Source organism: Panulirus ornatus, chromosome 44 (genome assembly GCF_036320965.1).
Source record: "Panulirus ornatus isolate Po-2019 chromosome 44, ASM3632096v1, whole genome shotgun sequence".
NCBI classification, from domain to species: domain Eukaryota; kingdom Metazoa; phylum Arthropoda; class Malacostraca; order Decapoda; family Palinuridae; genus Panulirus; species Panulirus ornatus.
This window is the reverse complement of record NC_092267.1, coordinates 11,587,968-11,609,663: the sequence shown is the minus strand read 5'-3', so window position 1 is coordinate 11,609,663 and position 21,696 is coordinate 11,587,968. Positions and strand designations below refer to the sequence as shown.

Below are 21,696 nucleotides of genomic sequence, written 5' to 3'. Positions count from 1 at the left end.
ATGCCAAGCTTTGCCTTGGTGAACTTTTACATATACACACACTCAAAAATCAACATTTATCATATTGGCTTAGGAGAATTTGCTGAAAGATGAGGAGTATCTGGGAGTCATCTTCTGCTGCAGGCAATGGTGAATCATAATTTGTCTTCACTAGTTTAGAGAAGGGGCTTTTACAAGAGAGCACATCTAAAGTTAGCTACTCCGACTGCTGCTTTTTCTTTTCATACAACTTGTTCTAGTCTTAAATAGAACTGCTTACTACTCTGGACACTTCATGCTAACCGGTACATCATAATTTTCTTCCAATACAGTTGTTTCTAACAATTTTTTTACTTATATTCCATGCATTACCAAAAACATCTGGTTCAGGAATGGGACTGTGTAACTGCAGTAGTGGCAGTGGGTAGCCTATGTGCACCTGGTCCATAACCTTAATTTGTGTGTTTGTCTTGTTTCCTGCTTCTACCTAAGAATTGATTTCAAACTGCCCAATTCTACCTTTTCTCCTACTTGCCTCATTGCCACCCTGCATTACCTGATCTATCCTGTCATATTCCCTCACTGCATTGCTACCTGCCTCTACCTGTGGGGTGACCTCTACTACCTTGGAAGGGACATAAAGCTGCTGCATTCTGCATTTTCCCTTTCATTCATTTTTGCTTCATTCCCAGCCAGTACCAGCTGACCCATCCTACCATAAAGATGATGAGTGAGAAGCTGATTAAGAATGTTCACATGTTGGAAGTGGAGGGAACAAGGAGAAAGAAGAAATCAAGGAAGAGAAAGAAGGATGAAGTAAAAGATGCTTTGAGTGAAAAGGGTCTCAACATGCAGGAGAATGTAAGGTAAGCAAGGGACAGAGATAATTGTAGTGATTAGGTAAAACCAGAGAGCTGCTAATGGACTGAATCAAGACATGTGAAGCAGGTAGGGGAAACCATGGAGAGATCTGAGGCTTGACTGTGGATAAGGGGGTTTCAGTGCATTATATATGAAAGCTAGAGAGTGAATATCAGCAAATGAAGTCATTTTTCATCTGTTCCTAGCACTATGTGGGAAATGGTGAGCAAGAGTCAAAAAATTTACACATGATGTCTGACTTTTCTCCACACCGACAAAAAGATATTTCCACTACTGTGATGCTCGATAATATCTCTTAAGAGTTTAATATGAATGCCACACTGAATGAAATGCTATCTATGGGCAAGAGAGGAAACTTGACAGTGGCACCAGGCACCAGCATTTTGCCATACTGATGTGCACAGAATTTTTCTCATTTTCATTTTTTTCCTTATTTTCATGTAAACTGTAAATATGGTTTCATGCAACTGTTTCCTTTTTATGTAGAACAGTTCTGTAGTGAGGACTGTTGACAGATTATACTTTGTATATATCATATTTCATTTGTTTGCTATGAAGAATGTGTGTGAAATATCTAGAAAAACTTATGGATCTGTGTGTAGCATTTATGGATCTGGAAAAGGCATATGATAGTGTTGATAGAGATGCTTTGTGGAAGGTCTTAAGAGTATATGGTGAGGGTGGTAAGCTGCCAGAAGCAGTGAAAAGTTTTTGTCACAGATGTAATGCACACATACAAGTAGGAAGAGAGGAGAATGATGGGTTTCTAGTGAAAGTCGGTCTGTGGCAGGGGTATGTGATGTCCCCTTGGTTGTCTAATATGTTTATGGATGGAATGGTTAGGGAGGTAAATGCAAGAGTTTTGGAGTTAGGGGGCGAGTATGCAGTATGTTGGGGATGAGAGAGTCTGGGAAGCGAGTCAGTTGTTGTTCACCGATGATACAGCACTAGTGGCTGATTCAAGTGAGAAACGGCAGAAGTTGGTGACAGTTTGGAGAAGTGTGTGAAAGGAGAAAATTGAGAGTAAATGTGAATAAGAGCAAGGTTATTAGGTTCAGAAGGGTTGAGGGACAAGTTAGTTGGGATGTAAGTTTGAATGGAGAATTATTGGAGGAAGTGAAGTGTCTTAGGTATCTGGGAGTGGCCTTGGCAGCAAATGGAACCATGGAAGTGGAAGTGAGTCACAGGGTGGGGGAATGGGCAAAGGTTCTGGGAGTGATGAAGAATGTGTAGAAAGTGAGAACATTATCTCAGAGATAATAGTAGTCCCAACAATATTATATGGCTGCAAGGCATGGGCTATAGATAGGGTTGTACAGAGGAGGGTGGATGTGTTGGAAATGAAACGTTTAGAGGACAATATGTGGTGTGAGGTGGTTTGACTGAGTAAGTAATTAAAGGGTATGTGAAATGTGTGGTAATAAAAAGAGTGTGGTTGAGAGAGCAGAAGAGGGTGTGTTGAAATAGTTCAGACATATTGAGTGAACGAGTGAGGAAAGGTTGACAAAGAGGATATATGTGTCAGAGATGGAGGGAACAAGGAGAAGCAGGAGACCAAATTGGAGGTGGAACGATGGACTGAAAAAGATTATGAGTGATCGGGGCCTGAACATTCTGGAAGGTGAGAGGTGTGCAAGGAATAGAGTGAATTGAAATGATGTGGGTCGTCATGCTGTCAATGGACTGAACTGGGGCATGCAAAACGTCTGAGGTAAACCATGGAAAGGTCTGTGGGGCCTTATTGTGGATAGGGAGCTATGGTTTCAGTGCACTACATATGACAACTAGAGACTGAGTTTGAGTGAATGTGGCCTTTTTTTTGTCTGTTTTCCTGGCACTACCTCAATAAAGTGAGGGGTAGTGATGCTGTTTCCTGTGGGCGGGGTGGTACCAGGAATGGATGAAGGCAAACAAGTATGAATATGTACATATGTAAATATGTATGTGTCTGTGTATGTGTATGTATATGTGTATACATATTGTTATGTACATGTGTATGTATGTTTATATTTATAGATGTTTATGTGTGTGTGTATATATATATATATATATATATATATATATATATATATATATATATATATATATATATATATATATTTTTTTTTCTTTTTCTTTTTTTTGCTTTCTCACTGTCTCCCGCGTTTGCGAGGTAGCGCAAAGAAACAGACGAAAGAAATGGCCCAACCCACCCCCACACACATGTATATACATACGTCCACACACGCAAATATACATACCTACACAGCTTTCCATGGTTTACCCCAGATGCTTAACATGCCCTGATTCAATCCACTGACAGCACGTCAACCCCGGTATACCACATCAATCCAATTCACTCTATTCCTTGCCCGCCTTTCACCCTCCTGCATATTCAGGCCCCGATCACTCAAAATCTTTTTCACTCCATCTTTCCACCTCCAATTTGGTCTCCCACTTCTCCTCGTTCCCTCCACCTCCGACACATATATCCTCTTGGTCAATCTTTCCTCACTCATTCTCTCCATGTGCCCAAACCATTTCAAAACACCCTCTTCTGCTCTCTCAACCACGCTCTTTTTATTTCCACACATCTCTCTTACCCTTACGTTACTTACTCGATCAAACCACCTCACACCACACATTGTCCTCAAACATCTCATTTCCAGCACATCCATCCTCCTGCGCACAACTCTATCCATAGCCCACACCTCGCAACCATACAACATTGTTGGAACCACTATTCCTTCAAACATACCCATTTTTGCTTTCCGAGATAATGTTCTTGACTTCCACACATTCTTCAAGGCTCCCAGAATCTTCGCCCCCTCCCCCACCCTATGATCCACTTCTGCTTCCATGGTTCCATCCGCTGCCAGATCCACTCCCAGATATCTAAAACACTTTACTTCCTCCAGCTTTTCTCCATTCAAACTTACCTCCCAATTGACTTGACCCTCAACCCTACTGTACCTAATTACCTTGCTCTTATTCACATTTACTCTTAACTTTCTTCTTTCACACACTTTACCAAGCTCAGTCACCAGCTTCTGCAGTTTCTCACATGAATCAGCCACCAGCGCTGTATCATCAGCGAACAACAACTGACTCACTTCCCAAGCTCTCTCATGCACAACAGACTTCATACTTGCCCCTCTTTCCAAAACTCTTGCATTCACCTCCCTAACAACCCCATCCATAAACAAATTAAACAACCATGGAGACAACACACACCCCTGCCGCAAACCTACATATTTGCTCCCTTGTCTTACGCACTTTATTTACCTCCTTCCACAACATCTTTTTATTCTCCCTAAAATTTAATGATACTCTCACCCCAACTCTCAATTGCCCTCTTTTTCACCTCTTGCACCTTTTTCTTGACCTCCTGTCTCTTTCTTTTATACATCTCCCACTCAATTGCATTTTTTCCCTGCAAAAATCGTCCAAATGCCTCTCTCTTCTCTTTCACTAATAATCTTACTTCTTCATCCCACCACTCACTACCCTTTCTAATCAACCCACCTCCCACTCTTCTCATGCCACAAGCATCTTTTGTGCAATCCATCACTGATTCCCTAAATACATCCCATTCCTCCCCCACTCCCCTTACTTCCATTGTTCTCACCTTTTTCCATTCTGTACTCAGTCTATCCTGGTACTTCCTCACACAAGTCTCCTTCCCAAGCTCACTTACTCTCACCACCCTCTTCACCCCAACATTCACTCTTCTTTTCTGAAAACCCATACAAATCTTCACCTTAGCCTCCACAAAATAATGATCAGACATCCCTCCAGTTGCACCTCTCAGCACATTAACATCCAAAAGTCTCTCTTTCGTGCACCTGTCAATTAACACGTAATCCAATAACGCTCTCTGGCCATCTCTCCTACTTACATACGTATATCTATGTATATCTCGCTTTTTAAACCAGGTATTCCCAATCACCAGTCCTTTTTCAGCACATAAATCCACAAGCTCTTCACCATTTCCATTTACAAAACTGAACACCCCATGAATACCAATTATTCCCTCAACTGCCACATTACTCACCTTTGCATTCAAATCACCCATCACTATAACCCAGTCTCGTGCATCAAAACCACTAACACACTCATTCAGCTGCTCCCAAAACACTTGCCTCTCATGATCTTTCTTCTCATGCCAAGGTGCATATGCACCAATAATCACCCATCTCTCTCCATCAACTTTCAGTTTTACCCATATCAATCTAGAATTTACTTTCTTACATTCTATCACATACTCCCATAACTCCTGTTTTAGGAGTACTGCTACTCCTTCCCTTGCTCTTGTCCTCTCACTAACCCCTGACTTTACTCCCAAGACATTCAAAACCACTCTTCCCCTTTACCCTTGAGCTTCGTTTCACTCAGAGCCAAAACATCCAGGTTCCTTTCCTCAAACATACTACCTATCTCTCCTTTTTTCACATCTTGGTTACATCCACACACATTTAGGCACTCCAGTCTGAGCCTTCGAGGAGGATGAGCACTCCCCGCGTGACTCCTTCTTCTGTTTCCCATTTTAGAAAGTTAAAAAATACAAGGAGGGGAGGATTTCTGGCCCCCTGCTCCCGTCCCCTCTAGTCGCTTTCTACGACACGCGAGGAATGTGTGGGAAGTATTCTTTCACCCCTATCCCCAGGGAACTTCAGTGAAGGGCGCAAGTGGGGAGGTGGTAACAAGTAGTGGGGATGTGAGAAGGAGAAGGAGTGAGTATTTTGAAGGTTTGTTCAATGTGTCTGATGATAGAGTGGCAGATATAGGGTGTTTTGGTCGAGGTGGTGTGCAAAGTGAGAGGGTTAGGGAAAATGATTTGGTAAACAGAGAAGAGGTAGTAAAAGCTTTGCGGAAGATGAAAGCCGGCAAGGCAGCAGGTTTGGATGGTATTGCAGTGGAATTTATTAAAAAAGGGGGTGACTGTATTATTGACTGGTTGGTAAGGTTATTTAATGTATGTATGACTCATGGAGAGGTGCCTGAGGATTGGCGGAATGCGTGCATAGTGCCATTGTACAAAGGCAAGGGGGATAAGAGCGAGTGCTCAAATTACAGAGGTATAAGTTTGTTGAGTATTCCTGGTAAATTATATGGGAGGGTATTGATTGAGAGGGTGAAGGCATGTACAGAGCATCAGATTGGGGAAGAGCAGTGTGGTTTCAGAAGTGGTAGAGGATGTGTGGATCAGGTATTTGCTTTGAAGAATGTATGTGAGAAATACTTACAAAAGCAAACGGATTTGTATGCAGCATTTATGGATCTGGAGAAGGCTTATGAGAGAGTTGATAGAGATGCTCTGTGGAAGGTATTAAGAATATATGGTGTGGGAGCCAAGTTGTTAGAAGCGGTGAAAAGTTTTTATCAAGGATGTAAGGCATGTGTACGTGTAGGAAGAGAGGAAAGTGATTGGTTCTCATTGAATGTAGGTTTGCGGCAGGGGTGTGTGATGTCTCCATGGTTGTTTAATTTGTTTATGGATGGGGTTGTTAGGGAGGTAAATGCAAGAGTTTTGGAAAGAGGGGCAAGTATGAAGTCTGTTGGGGATGAGAGAGCTTGGGAAGTGAGTCAGTTGTTGTTCGCTGATGATACAGCGCTGGTGGCTGATTCATGTCAGAAACTGCAGAAGCTGGTGACTGAGTTTAGTAAAGTGTGTGAAAGAAGAAAGTTAAGAGTAAATGTGAATAAGAGCAAGGTTATTAGGTACAGTAGGGTTGAGGGTCAAGTCAATTGGGAGGTAAGTTTGAATGGAGAAAAACTAGAGGAAGTAAAGTGTTTTAGATATCTGGGAGTGGATCTGGCAGCGGATGGAACCATGGAAGCGGAAGTGAATCATAGGGTGGGGGAGGGGGCGAAAATTCTGGGAGCCTTGAAGAATGTGTGGAAGTCAAGAACATTATCTCGGAAAGCAAAAATGGGTATGGTTGAAGGAATAGTGGTTCCAACAATGTTGTATGGTTGCGAGGAATGGGCTATGGATAGAGTTGTGCACAGGAGGATGGATGTGCTGGAAATGAGATGTTTGAGGACAATGTGTGGTGTGAGGTGGTTTGATCGAGTAAGTAACGTAAGGGTAAGAGAGATGTGTGGGAATAAAAAGAGCATGGTTGAGAGAGCAGAAGAGGGTGTTTTGATATGGTTTGGGCACATGGAGAGAATGGGTGAGGAAAGATTGACCAAGAGGATATATGTGTCGGAGGTGGAGGGAATGAGGAGAAGTGGGAGACCAAATTGGAGGTGGAAAGATGGAGTGAAAAAGATTTTGTGTGATCGGGGCCTGAACATGCAGGAGGGTGAAAGGCGGGCAAGGAATAGAGTGAACTGGATCGATGTGGTATACCGGGGTTGAAGTGCTGTCAGTGGATTGAATCAGGGCATGTGAAGCGTCTGGGGTAAACCATGGAAAGCTGTGTAGGTATGTATATTTGCGTGTATGGAAGTATGTATATACATGTGTACGGGGGTGGGTTGAGCCATTTCTTTCGTCTGTTTTCATGCGCTACCTCGCAAACGCGGGAGACAGCGACAAAGCAAAAAAAAATATATATATATATATATATATATATTTTTTTTTTCTCTCATACTATTCGCCATTTCCTGCGTCAGCGAGGTAGCGTTAAGAACAGAGGACAGGGCCTCTGAGGAAACATCCTCACCCGGCCCCCTTCTCTGTTCCTTCCTTTGGAAAATTAAAAAGAAACGACAGGGGAGGATTTCCAGCCCCCCCGCTCCCTTCCCTTTTAGTCGCCTTCTACGACACGCAGGGAATACGTGGGAAGTATTCTTTCACCCCTATCCCTAGGGATTTTTTTTTTTTCTTTTTTTTTCCCCCCAACAGAAGGAACAGGGAAGGGGGCCAGGTGAGGATATTCCCTCAAGGGCCCAGTCCTCTGTTCTTAACGCTGCCTCGCTATCGCAGAAAATGGCAAATAGTATGAAAGAAAGAGAGAATGGAGAGAATGAGTGAGGAAAGATTGACCAAGAGGATATATGTGCCGTAGGTGGAGGGAACGAGGAGAAGTGGGAGACCTAACTGGAGGTGGAAAGATGGAGTGAAAAAGATTTTGTGTGATTGGGGCCTGAACATGCAGGAGGGTGAAAGGAGGGCAAGGAATAGAGTGAACTGGATCAATGTGGTATACCGGGGTTGATGTGCTGTCAGTGGATTGAATCAGGGCATGTTAAGCGTCTGGGGTAAACCATGGAAAGTTCTGTGGGGCCCGGATGTGGAAAGGGAGCTGTGGTTTCGGGCATTATTGCGTGGCAGCTAGAGACTGAGTGTGAACGAATGGGGCCTTTGTTGTCTTTTCCTAGTGCTACCTCGCACACATGAGGGGGGAGGGGGATGGTATTCCATGTGTGGCGAGGTGGCGATGGGAGTGAATGGGGGCAGACAGTGTGAATTGTGTGCATGGGTATATATGTATGTGTCTGTGTATGTATATATATATATATATATATATATATATATATGTGTACATTGAGATGTATAGGTATGTATATTTGCGTGTGTGGACGTGTGTGTGTGTATACATTGTGTATGGGGGTGGGTTGGGCCATTTCTTTCGTCTGTTTCCTTGCGCTACCTGGCAAACGCGGGAGACAGCGACAAAGCAAAATAAAATATATACATATATATATATATATATATATATATATATATATATATATATATATATATATATATATATACATTATCCCTGGGGATAGGGGAGAAAGAATACTTCCCACGTATTCCCTGCGTCTCGTAGAAGGCGACTAAAAGGGAAGGGAGCGGGGGGCTGGAAATCCTCCCCTCTCGTTTTTTTTTTTTTTTTTCAAAAAGAAGGAACAGAGAAGGGGGCCAGGTGAGGGTATTCCCTCAAAGGCCCAGTCCTCTGTTCTTAACGCTACCTCGCTATCGCGGGAAATGGCGAATAGTATGAAAAAGAAAAAAAAAAAGAAAAAAAAAATATATATGGAAAGAGGGGCAAGTATGAAGTCTGTTGGGGATGAGAGAGCTTGGGAAGTGAGTCAGTTGTTGTTTGCTGATGATACAGCGCTGGTGGCGGATTCATGTGAGAAACTGCAGAAGCTGGTGACGGAGTTTGGTAAAGTGTGTGGAAGAAGAAAGTTAAGAGTAAATGTGAATAAGAGCAAGGTTATTAGGTACAGTAGGGTTGAGGGTCAAGTCAATTGGGAGGTGAGTTTGAATGGAGAAAAACTGGAGGAAGTGAAGTGTTTTAGATATCTGGGAGTGGATCTGTCAGCGGATGGAACCATGGAAGCGGAAGTGGATCATAGGGTGGGGGAGGGGCCGAAAATTTTGGGAGCCTTGAAAAATGTGTGGAAGTCGAGAACATTATCCCGGAAAGCAAAAATGGGTATGTTTGAAGGAATAGTAGTTCCAACAATGTTGTATGGTTGCGAGGCGTGGGCTATGGATAGAGTTGTGCGCAGGAGGATGGATGTGCTGGAAATGAGATGTTTGAGGACAATGTGTGGTGTGAGGTGGTTTGATCGAGTAAGTAACGTAAGGGTAAGAGAGATGTGTGGAAATAAAAAGAGCGTGGTTGAGAGAGCAGAAGAGGGTGTTTTGAAATGGTTTGGGCACATGGAGAGAATGAGTGAGGAAAGATTGACCAAGAGGATATATGTGTCGGAGGTGGAGGGAACGAGGAGAAGAGGGAGACCAAATTGGAGGTGGAAAGATGGAGTGAAAAGGATTTTGTGTGATCGGGGCCTGAACATGCAGGAGGGTGAAAGGAGGGCAAGGAATAGAGTGAATTGGAGCGATGTGGTATACAGGGGTTGACGTGCTGTCAGTGGATTGAATCAAGGCATGTGAAGCGTCCAGGGTAAACCATGGAAAGCTGTGTAGGTATGTATATTTGCGTGTGTGGACGTGTGTATGTACATGTGTATGGGGGGGGTTGGGCCATTTCTTTCGTCTGTTTCCTTGCGCTACCTCGCAAACGCGGGAGACAGCGACAAAGTATAAAAAAAAAAAAAAATATATATATATATATATGTTTGGTTATCCCTGGGGATAGGGGAGAAAGAATACTTCCCACGTATTCCCTGCGTGTCGTAGAAGGCGACTAAAAGGGAAGGGAGCGGGGGGCTGGAAATCCTCCCCTCTCAATTTTTTTTTCTTTTTTATTTTCCAAAAGAAGGAACAGAGAAGGGGGCCTGGTGAGGATATTCCCTAAAAGGCCCAGTCCTCTGTTCTTAACGCTACCTCGCTAATGCGGGAAATGGCGAATAGTATGAAAGAAAAAGAAAAGATATGTTTGGTAAAGTGTGTGAAAGAAGAAAGTTAAGAGTAAATGTGAATAAGAGCAAGGTTATTAGGTACAGTAGGGTTGAGGGTCAAGTCAATTAGGAGGTAAGTTTGAATGGAGAAAAACTGGAGGAAGTAAAGTGTTTTAGATATCTGGGAGTGGATCTGGCAGCAGATGGAACCATGGAAGCGGAAGTGGATCATAGGGTGGGGGAGGGGGCGAAGATTCTGGGAGCCTTGAAGAATGTGTGGAAGTCGAGAACATTATCTCGGAAAGCAAAAATGGGTATGTTTGAAGGAATAGTGGTTCCAACAATGTTGTATGGTTGCGAGGCGTGGGCTATGGATAGAGTTGTGCGCAGGAGGATGGATGTGCTGGAAATGAGATGTCTGAGGACAATGTGTGGTGTGAGGTGGTTGGATCGAGTAAGTAACGTAAGGGTAAGAGAGATGTGTGGAAATAAAAAGAGCATGGTTGAGAGAGCAGAAAAGGGTGTTTTGAAATGGTTTGGGCACATGGAGAGAATGAGTGAGGAAAGATTGACCAAGAGGATATATGTGTCGGAGGTGGAGGGAACGAGGAGAAGTGGGAGACCAAATTGGAGGTGGAAAGATGGAGTGAAAATGATTTTGTGTGATCGGGGCCTGAACATGCAGGAGGGTGAAAGGAGGGCAAGGAATAGAGTGAATTGGATCGATGTGGTATACCGGGGTTGACGTGCTGTCAGTGGATTGAATCAGGGCATGTGAAGCGTCTGGGGTAAACCATGGAAAGCTGTGTAGGTATGTATATTTGCGTGTGTGGACGTATGTATATACATGCATATGGGGGTGGGTTGGGCCATTTCTTTCGTCTGTTTCCTTGCGCTACCTCGCAAACGCGGGAGGCAGCGGCAAAAAAAAAAGAAAAAAAAAATATATGTATGTGAGTGGATAGGACATTCTTCGTATGTTTCCTGGCACTACTTCACTGATGCAGGAATATTCATTTAAAATATTTACTTAACATTCATTTTTTCTTAATAAAAAGAAATATTATGTACATGTATTTGTATGTATATCTGCCTGTATAGGCATTTACGTATATATGTGTATATGAGCGGATGGGACATTCTTCGCATGTTTCCTGGCGCTACCTCACTGATGCGGGGAAACGGCGATTAAATATAATAAAAAAATGTGCATATGAGTGGTTGGGCCACTCTTTGTTTCCTGGGGCTGCCTTGCTGATGCGGGAAACAGCAATTGAGTATAATAAAAAAAAATTATATCGTTTATGATAAAATGGCATTACAGGATGTACCTCTCCAATCCAGCGCTATCTGGTCTGGTAACTCCCATGGAGACGTGGAATTTCAGCACAGTGTGTGCAGAGAAAAGCATAGTGCTGATGTGGAAGCCTGTAGTGTAAGGTTGTATTAAAAGAATCGATAAAAACTCCAATTCTCTATCAAACAACCAATACCAATACGTACAGGATGAGGGAGAGTGTAAGAGCTGGTTCCCTGGCTGAGACTGATGCAGTGCAGGATGGCTGCTTTGATGATTACAATGAAACAACAATAGTAACTAGTCAATCAAAGCCAACTACCAACTTATGGTCATTTGTTACAAGAACTCCTCGTCATAAAGCTGCGACAAAGTTTGAGGATGAATTTGCACAGTTAGAGGCAGTGGAAAACTTAGCCCCAGAACAAGTGTATAATGCTAACAAATTTGCCCTGTATTGGCATCCTATGTCAAAAAAACCCATGCCCAAGATACTGGGGAGTCTCCATCTGGGGATACTTCTGATGTAAACTGATGTAACAATAAAAACATTGTTTGAAAGATTCAGTGGTAAAATTGTTTTGAATTCTAAGCTTTGTTCTACATTTGATAATACAGCAATATGTATGTGGAATGAGCTGGCAAGACTAGGGATTGGGAATATGTTTAGAAAGGACTCCTTTAGGAGTCAATTTCTATTTTCAGGCATTTTCTGTGGTCAGGTAACGGCCAGGTCCCAAGGCTGCAGGATGAAAGAGATTCAACCTGTACTGAATTTTGCAGGCTGATTTACCTGACATCACACCGAATCACACCAACATGGCTATGTAATTCACTCCCAAGATGAAAACGTATAGATGCACATATATGGGAGTATCTCTCATACAGCCTTTGGCGAGGCTGTATTATTGCCAGTTGACAGAAAACAGAATATGGTCTTGTCAATGAATTCATTTGAAAAAAAGAGTCCATCTTGTCCCTGCTGCATAGTGTAGTGCAGCCTTAGGATGCAGGAGCTGGAAAAGAGGTTCAGGGGAAACATCAAGACCATTTCAGCAAGGGATCCTGGGGTAAGAGTAAACAAAATAAAATATACCGACTTACAGTACTGAGAATATATTTTAATTTTGTTGGACCTGAGTGGGCCAGCTATCATGCATTAGAGGGGAAGTGCCACGTGAGGCTGTATTATCGCCAGTTGACAAAAAAGAGTAAGGTCGTGTCAATGAATTCATTTCAAAAAGAGTCCATCTTGTCCCAGCTACATAGTGTAGTGCAGCAGCCTTAGGATGCAGAAACTGGAAAAGGGGTTCTGGGGAAACATCAGGATCATTTCAGCAAGGGATCCTGGGGTAAGTATAAACAAAATAAAATATATAGACTTACAGTATCGAGAATATCTTTTAATTTTGTTGGACTTTAGGCCAGCTTTCATACAATTTAATACAGAATATTTCCATTTCTTTCATACTTGATCGCCATTTCCTGCATTAGAGGGGAAGCACCAAGAACAGATGAAGAGAGGCCACATCTACTCACATAATTCTCAAACTGTCATGTTGTGTAATGCAACAAAACCACACTTCCCTATCCACATCTAGGACCCACAGACCTTTCCATGGTTTACACTGGACATTTCATATGCCCTAGGTCAATCTACTGAAAGTACATCAACTCCAGCCTACCAAATCGTTCCTATTCTCTTTATCCTGTGCAAGCCCTTCACCTTCCTGTGTGATCAGGCCCAGATCACTCAAAATCTTTTCACCCCATCCTCCCATCTCCAATTTGGTCTCCCTGTTCTCCTTGTTTCCTCCACTTCTGACACATATATCATCTCTGTCAAAAGTTCCTCACTCCAGATGTCCAAACCATTTCAGCACACCATCTTCTGCTCTCTCAACCACACTTGTTTTATTACCATACATCTCTCTTACCCTTTCATTACTTAATCAAACTATCTCACACCACATATTGTCTTCAAACATTTCAGTTCTAACACAACCACCCTCCTCTGCATCCATATAATATTGTTGGTCCTACTATTCCTTCAAACATATCCATTTTTGTCCCAACTAGATAATGTTCTCTCTTTCCAAACATTCTTCAACGATCCCAGAACCTTTGTCCCCCCCCCCCCCTCCCCATCCTATGATTCCATTCCCTGCCTTGTCCACTCCCAGATATCTGGTAAACAGAGAAGAGATAGTAAAAGCTTGGTGGAAGATGAAAGCCGGCAAGGCAGCGGGTTTGGATGGTATTGCAGTTGAAGTTATTAAAAAAGGGGGTGACTGTATTGTTGACTGGTTGGTAAGGTTATCTAATGTATGTATGACTCATGGTGAGGTGCCTGAAGATTGGCAGAATGCTTGCACAGTGCCATTGTACAAAGGCAAAGGGGATAAGAGTGAGTGCTCAAATTATAGAGGTATAAGTTTGTTGAGAATACCTGGTTTAAAAAGCAAGATATACATAAGTATACGTATGTAAGTAGGAGAGATGGTCAGAGAGCGTTATTAGATTACGTGTTAATTGACAGGCGCACGAAAGAGACTTTTGGATGTTAATGTGCTGAGAGGTGCAACTGGAGGGATGTCTGATCATTATCTTGTGGAGGCTAAGGTGAAGATTTGTATGGGTTTTCAGGAAAGAAGAGTGAATGATGGGGTGAAGAGGGTGGTGAGAGTAAGTGAGCTTGGGAAGGAGACTTGTGTGAAGAAGTACCAGGAGAGACTGAGTACAGAATGGAAAAAGGTGAGAACAATGGAAGTAAGGGGAGTGGGGGAGGAATGGGATGTATTTAGGGAATCAGTGATGGATTGCGCAAAAGATGCTTGTGGCATGAGAAGAGTGGGAGGTGGGTTGATTAGAAAGGGTAGTGAGTGGTGGGATGAAGAAGTAAGATTATTAGTGAAAGAGAAGAGAGAGGCATTTGGACGATTTTTGCTGGGAAAAAATGCAATTGAGTGGGAGATGTATAAAAGAAAGAGAAAGGAGGTCAAGAGAAAGGTGCAAGAGGTGAAAAAGAGGGCAAATGAGAGCTGGGGTGAGAGAGTATCATCAAATTTTAGGGAGAATAAAAAGATGTTCTGGAAGGAGGTAAATAAAGTGCGTAAGACAAGGGAGCAAGTGGGAACTTCAGTGAAGGGCGCAAATGGGGAGGTGATAACAAGTAGTGGTGATGTGAGAAGGAGATGGAGTGAGTATTTTGAAGGTTTGTTGAATGTGTTTGATGATAGAGTGGCAGATAGAGGGTGTTTTGGTCGAGGTGGTGTGCAAAGTGAGAGGGTTAGGGAAAATGATTTGGTAAACAGAGAAGGTAGTAAAAGCTTTGTGGAAGATGAAAGCCGGCAAGGCAGCAGGTTTGGATGGTATTGCAGTGGAATTTATTAAAAAAGGGGGTGACTGTATTGTTGACTGGTTGGTAAGGTTATTTAATGTATGTATGACTCATGGTGAGGTGCCTGAGGATTGGCGGAATGCGTGCATAGTGCCATTGTACAAAGGCAAAGGGGATAAGAGTGAGTGCTCAAATTACAGAGGTATAAGTTTGTTGAGTATTCCTGGTAAATTATATGGGAGGGTATTGATTGAGAGGGTGAAGGCATGTACAGAGCATCAGATTGGGGAAGAGCAGTGTGGTTTCAGAAGTGGTAGAGGATGTGTGGATCAGGTGTTTGCTTTGAAGAATGTATGTGAGAAATACTTAGAAAAGCAAATGGATTTGTATGTAGCATTTAGGGATCTGGAGAAGGCATATGATAGAGTTGATAGAGATGCTTTGTGGAAGGTATTAAGAATATGTGGTGTGGGAGGTAAGTTGTTAGAAGCAGTGAAAAGTTTTCATCGAGGATGTAAGGCATGTGTACGTGTAGGAAGAGAGGAAAGTGATTGGTTCTCAGTGAATGTAGGTTTGCGGCAGGGGTGTGTGATGTCTCCATGGTTGTTTAATTTGTTTATGGATGGGGTTGTTAGGGAGGTGAATGCAAGAGTTTTGGAAAGAGGGGCAAGTATGAAGTCTGTTGGGGATGAGAGAGCTTGGGAAGTGAGTCAGTTGTTGTTCGCTGATGATACAGCGCTGGTGGCTGATTCATGTGAGAAACTGCAGAAGCTGGTGACTGAGTTTGGTAAAGTGTGTGAAAGAAGAAAGTTAAGAGTAAATGTGAATAAGAGCAAGGTTATTAGGTACAGTAGGGTTGAGGGTCAAGTCAATTGGGAGGTAAGTTTGAATGGAGAAAAATTGGAGGAAGTAAAGTGTTTTAGATATCTGGGAGTGGATCTGGCAGCGGATGGAACCATGGAAGCAGAAGTGGATCATAGGGTGGGGGAGGGGGCGAAAATCCTGGGAGCCTTGAAGAATGTGTGGAAGTCGAGAACATTATCTCGGAAAGCAAAAATGGGTATGTTTGAAGGAATAGTGGTTCCAACAATGTTGTATGGTTGCGAGGCGTGGGCTATGGATAGAGTTGTGCGCAGGAGGATGGATGTGCTGGAAATGAGATGTTTGAGGACAATGTGTGGTGTGAGGTGGTTTGATCAAGTAAGTAACGTAAGGGTAAGAGAGATGTGTGGAAATAAAAAGAGCATGGTTGAGAGAGCAGAAGAGGGTGTTTTGAAATGGTTTGGGCACATGGAGAGAATGAGTGAGGAAAGATTGACCAAGAGGATATATGTGTTGGAGGTGGAGGGAATGAGGAGAAGTGGGAGACCAAATTGGAGGTGGAAAGATGGAGTGAAAAAGATTTTGTGTGATCGGGGCCTGAACATGCAGGAGGGTGAAAGGAGGGCAAGGAATAGAGTGAACTGGATCGATGTGGTATACCGGGGTTGATGTGCTGTCAGTGGATTGAATCAGGGCATGTGAAGCATCTGGGGTAAACCATGGAAAGCTGTGTAGGTATGTATATTTACGTGTGTGGACGTATGTATATACATGTGTATGGGGGTGGGTTGGGCCATTTCTTTCGTCTGTTTCTTTGCGCTACCTCGCAAACGCGGGAGACAGCAAAAAAAAAAAAAAAAAAGTTTGTTGAGTATTCCTGGGAAATTATATGGGAGAGTATTGATTGAGAGGGTGAAGGCATGTACAGAGCATCAGATTGGGGAAGAGCAGTGTGGTTTCAGAAGAGGTAGAGGATGTGTGAATCAGGTTTTTGCTTTGACGAATGTATGAGAAATACTTAGAAAAGCAAATGGATTTGTATGTAGCATTTATGGATCTGGAGAAGGCATATGATAGAGTTGATAGAGATGCTCTGTGGAAGGTATTAAGAATATATGGTGTGGGAGGTAAGTTGTTAGAAGCATTGAAAAGTTTTTATCGAGGATGTAAGGCATGTGTACGTGTAGGAAGAGAGGAAAGTGATTGGTTCTCAGTGAATGTTGGTTTGCAGCAGGGGTGCATGATGTCTCCAAGGTTGTTTAATTTGTTTATGGATGGGGTTGTTAGGGAGGTGAATGCAAGAGTTTTGGAAAGAGGGGAAAGTATGCAGTCTGTTATGGATGAGAGAGTTTGGGAAGTGAGTCAGTTGTTGTTTGCTGATGATACAGCGCTGGTGGCTGATTCATGTGAGAAACTGCAGAAGCTGGTGACTGAGTTTGGTAAAGTGTGTGAAAGAAGAAAGCTTGAGAGTAAATGTGAATAAGAACAAGGTTATTAGGTACAATAGAGTTGAGGGACAAGTCAATTGGGAGGTAAGTTTGAAAGGAGAAAAACTGGAGGAAGAAGTGTTTTAGATATCTGGGTGTGGATTTGGCAGCAGATGGAACCATTGAAGTGGAAGTGAATCATAGAGTGGGGGAAGAAGCGAAAGTTCTACAAGCGTTGAAAAATGCGTGCAAGTCCAGAACGTTATCTTGAAAAGCAAAAATGCGTATGTTTGAAGGACTAGTGGTTCCAACAATGTTATATGGTTGCAAGGCATGGGCTATAGATAGAGTTGTGAGGAGGAGGGTGGATGTCCTGGAAATGAGATGTTTGAGGACAATATGTGGCGTGAGGTGGTTTGATCGAGTAAGTAATGAAAGGGTAAGAGAGATGTGTGGTAATAAAAAGAGTGTGGTTGAGAGAGCAGAAGAGGGTGTTTTGAAATAGTTTGGTCACATGGAGAGAATGAGTGAGGAAAGACTGACAAAGAGGATATATGTGTCAGAGGTGGAGGGAACGAGGAGAAGTGGGAGACCAAACTGGAGGTGGAAAGATGGAATGAAAAAGTTTTTGAGTGATCGGGCCTGAATATGCAGGAGGGTGAAAGGTGTGCAAGGAATAGAGTGAATTGGAACGATGTGTTATACCAGGGTCGCATGCTGTCAATGGATTGAACCAGGGCATGTGAAGCATCTGGGGTAAACCATGGAAAGCTTTGTGGGCCTGGATGTGGAAAGGGAGCTGTGGCTCCAGTGCATTATTCATGACAGCTAGAGACTGAGTGTGAACGAATGTGGCCTTTGTCGTCTTTTCCTAGCGCTACCTCGTGCACATGTGGGGGAGGGGGTTATCATTTCATGTGTGGCAGGGTGGCAACGGGAATGAATAAGGGTAGACAGCATGAATTATGTACATGTGTATATATGTATATGTCTGTGTGTGTGTGTGTATATATATGTATACGTTGAGAAGTATAAGTATGTATATGTGCGGGTGTGGACGTGTATGTATATACATGTGTATGTGGGTGGGTTGGGCCATTCTTTCGTCTGTTTCCTTGCGCTACCCCCCAAACACGGAAGACAGCGACAAAGTATAATAAATATATAAATATTCACTTCCTTCAATTTTTCTCCATTCAAGCTAATTTGTCTCTCAACCCTTCTGAACCTAATAACCTTGCTTTTATTCACATTCAATCTCAATTTTCTCCTTTCACACACACTTTCAAACTCAGTCACCAACTTCTACAGTTTCTCACCCAAATCTGCCACCAATGTTGTATCATCAGCAAACAACAAATGACTCAATTCCCATGCCCTCTCATCCTCCACAGACTGCATACATGCCCTTCTCTCCAGGACTCTCACATTTACCTCCCTCACCATCCCAGGGTTATCCATAAACAACTCAAACAACCATGGTGACATCACACATCCTTGCCACACACCAATCTTCTCCTGGAACCATTCACTCTCCTCTTTTCCAACTCATGCACAATCCTTAAACCCTTGATAAAAACTTCTCACTGCTTCTAGCAGCTTACTTCCCACACCGTATATTTTTGAGACCTTTCACACAGCATCTATCAACCAAGTCATACACCTTCTCTAGATCCATAAATACCACAAACAAAGCCATTTGTTTTTTCAAATGTTTCTCACACATTCTTTAAGGCAAAAACATGATCCACACATCCTTCATCACTTTTGAAACAACACTGCTTCTCCCAAGTCTGATGCTCTGTACATGCCTTCACTTCCTCAATCAATACTTTCCCATACAATTTATGGTATACTTAACAAACTTATACCTCTGTTGTTGGAACATTTACCTTTATCCCCCTTATTTCTATAAAATGGCACTATACCAGCATTCTGCCAATCTTAAGGCACCTCAACATGAACCATACAATAAATATCCTTACCAACCAATCAACAACAAAGTCACCCATCTTCTTAATAAATTCAGCTGCAATACCATCCACTCGAGCCACCTTGCTACATTTCATCTTAAAAAAGGCTTTCACTACTACTTCTCCCTTCACCAAACCACGCTCACTTTACATACCACACTGACCAAAACACCCTACATCTGCCACACTATCAACAAACACATTCAAAATATTCAAAATATTTAGACCATCTTCTCACTTTAACACAACCAGTTCTCACTTCCCCTTTTGCCCCCTACACCAATGTTTCCATTTGTTCTCTTGCCTTTTGCACATTATACATCTCTTTCCAAAACATCTTATCCTCTCTAAAGTTTACTGATACTTGCTCACCCAACTCTCGATTGCAGTCATTTCCAAACCCTGCAATTTCTTCTCTTATACACCTCTCGATCAATTGCACTCCTTCCCTGTAAGTAATGCCTAAATGCCTATCTTTTCTCTTTCACTAGCAACTAGCAGCAGAATTTATCTAAATATATCATCCATGACTTGATAAAACCCACATTTTTGCTGTACATTGTCAGTACTGTATCAGATTTGGAAACTTTAGTAGTAACATTTCACAAAACAAAAGTAATAAAAACGGTCATATTAACAATTAGAATTTTTCTAAAATTTACATATTTAGTGGCCTGGTCCTGGAAACAAAACAGGCAACTAAAGCTTTAGTTTAATGAAGTCAATAAGAAGTCAAAAAAATGTTAACTACAAATTAAAACTGTTTTGCTTTTCAATAATTTTTCCATTAAAGTTTTCTATGAATTCCAAATTTTGTGCCTGATCATTCTGCAGTTTAATATATTCCCATCTATCAGATATGCAACATATACCACTATAATATCAGAGTACTGCATACCAAAGACTATATTCAGTACTCACCTTCCTACCAATGAATTTGTTGAGGGATCTCATGACTGTAGTCATGAGAAAACCAGCAATGTACATAACCAATGGAATGTATGCAACAGATTCTTCTGGCATATGAAGGGAGTCTTGCAAGTATATGGGAACATATGCTTGCGTGAGGTTACAAAAGAGTCGCGTTCCCATATACAACACAGCAACCTGATAGAACTGTGAAGTAGTATTAGTAAACATATTATCTACATCCAATACACTCTTACTAACCATACAAAAAAGTAACATGTCAGATTACACTTTTGTTTCATAAAAAACCTATCAAAACAAAGTCTTGAAAATATTCAGCAAGTTAGTTAGCTGCACAGTGCTATATGACTGGCATTTTACTCAGCTGATAAACAAATACACCTCTGTTCATTCGTACAACTACAGTTACTCTATATCATTATTACAATTGTCTGCAACCCAATTTGCCCATGGTCACTAATAATAAAGCATTATCCCATAATCATGAATTACCTTAAGAGTTCGTAGAAAAAAGTTTATCAGCACAAAATTAGTGATGACAGTCACTTGCCTAGAAGCCCAAGATTACAAGCAGTACATTCTGAGGAAGTGAATCTTTCATTTAAGCCATCCCTAATCAGCAAGTAAAGTAATCTATAAAAACAAAATTTTCTTTTCTATTTAGCAGTGGTCCAGAAGAAGGGACAGGCAGGCTTCAACCAAGGAGGTACACCTACCTGGGTCTTGAGAGGAGACACTGACACAGTGAGCCATCCCCACATTGCCCATCACATTTTCCTACCTTACCCTCATATACAAAGGGACTGCTGGAACTCAATCAACAAACCCTTACCTTTCCTAAATCCCCTTTGTTCTTCCCTTATTATGTATTCAGTCACTTCTATCCCTCCATTAATTAACACCCTTGCATACACTTTTCCCAGTGTATTTAACAGACTTATTCCCCTATAACTGCCACATAAATCCTTAGCACTTTTCCTTTGTATAAAGGGAAAATAATAGCTTTCACCCAATCCTCAGGCACAACTTTCTGTTTCCATGCTAAATCTAATATCAAATGCATCCACTCTGTCACACTTTCTCTTCCATACTTCAGCATTCTAACCATAACCCTATCCACTCCAGGTGACTTTCCTATCTTCTCCCTCATTATTGCCCTTTTTGCCTCCCTTTTTGCTATAGGCCCAAGCACTTGTATCTTTCTCCTACATTCATTAGTTCTTCAAAATACTCTTTCCATCTTCCTTTCACTTCCTTCTTTTGATTCATCAACTCCCCTCCCTCACTTACCACAAATATCAGAACAGCTTTCAAGTACATAGATACAGACATATTCAACAAGCTATTCATATCCTGCATAAGAACTAGAATATCCTTCTCTGTTTTGGTAATGGCACCTAAAGAACCACAAAGAACTCATAGTGGTCCAGAAAAGGACACAAAGATTGTACAACAATTAAGCAAGTTAATCTGCTGGGAAAGGATAGAGGCTTTAAATTTACCCACCTTGGAAGAGAGAAGAGTAAGGGATGACCTGATGTCAGCCTTTTATTTTCAAAAGAGATCGATGAAGTGGTTAGTGGACAGTTTTTTGAGAGATGTAAGGATAGAGGAACCAGAGAATATACCATGAAATTTAGTAAGAAACTTTTAAATAAAAATGTATAGAAAATACTTAATACTTTTAGAGTATAAAAGTGGTGGATGATTGGAAAAGACTGACTGAGGATATAGTTAATGCATACATAAATTCCAGAGGTTGTTTGATAGTATAGTGTCTTCAAGAGATGGGGCTCCACGAGTGCAAAACTCCCT

The 21,696-nt window shown here is 42.0% G+C and overlaps 1 protein-coding gene across 10 annotated transcripts in view; it reads right to left on the bottom strand.

The window, feature by feature from the left end:
• LOC139762740 (major facilitator superfamily domain-containing protein 12-like) overlaps window positions 1-21,696 on the bottom strand; it is a 201,602-nt gene that overhangs the window by 98,929 nt on the left and 80,977 nt on the right. For 9 of the 10 annotated variants that reach the window (XM_071687824.1, XM_071687816.1, XM_071687821.1 and 6 more), the window contains one exon: window positions 19,873-20,067. The exons of the other annotated variant lie outside the window; for it this stretch is intronic. In XM_071687824.1, coding sequence (XP_071543925.1) covers window positions 19,873-20,067 — 195 coding nt within the window. The remainder of the gene's footprint in view (window positions 1-19,872; window positions 20,068-21,696) is intronic. 10 annotated transcript variants of the gene reach the window in all.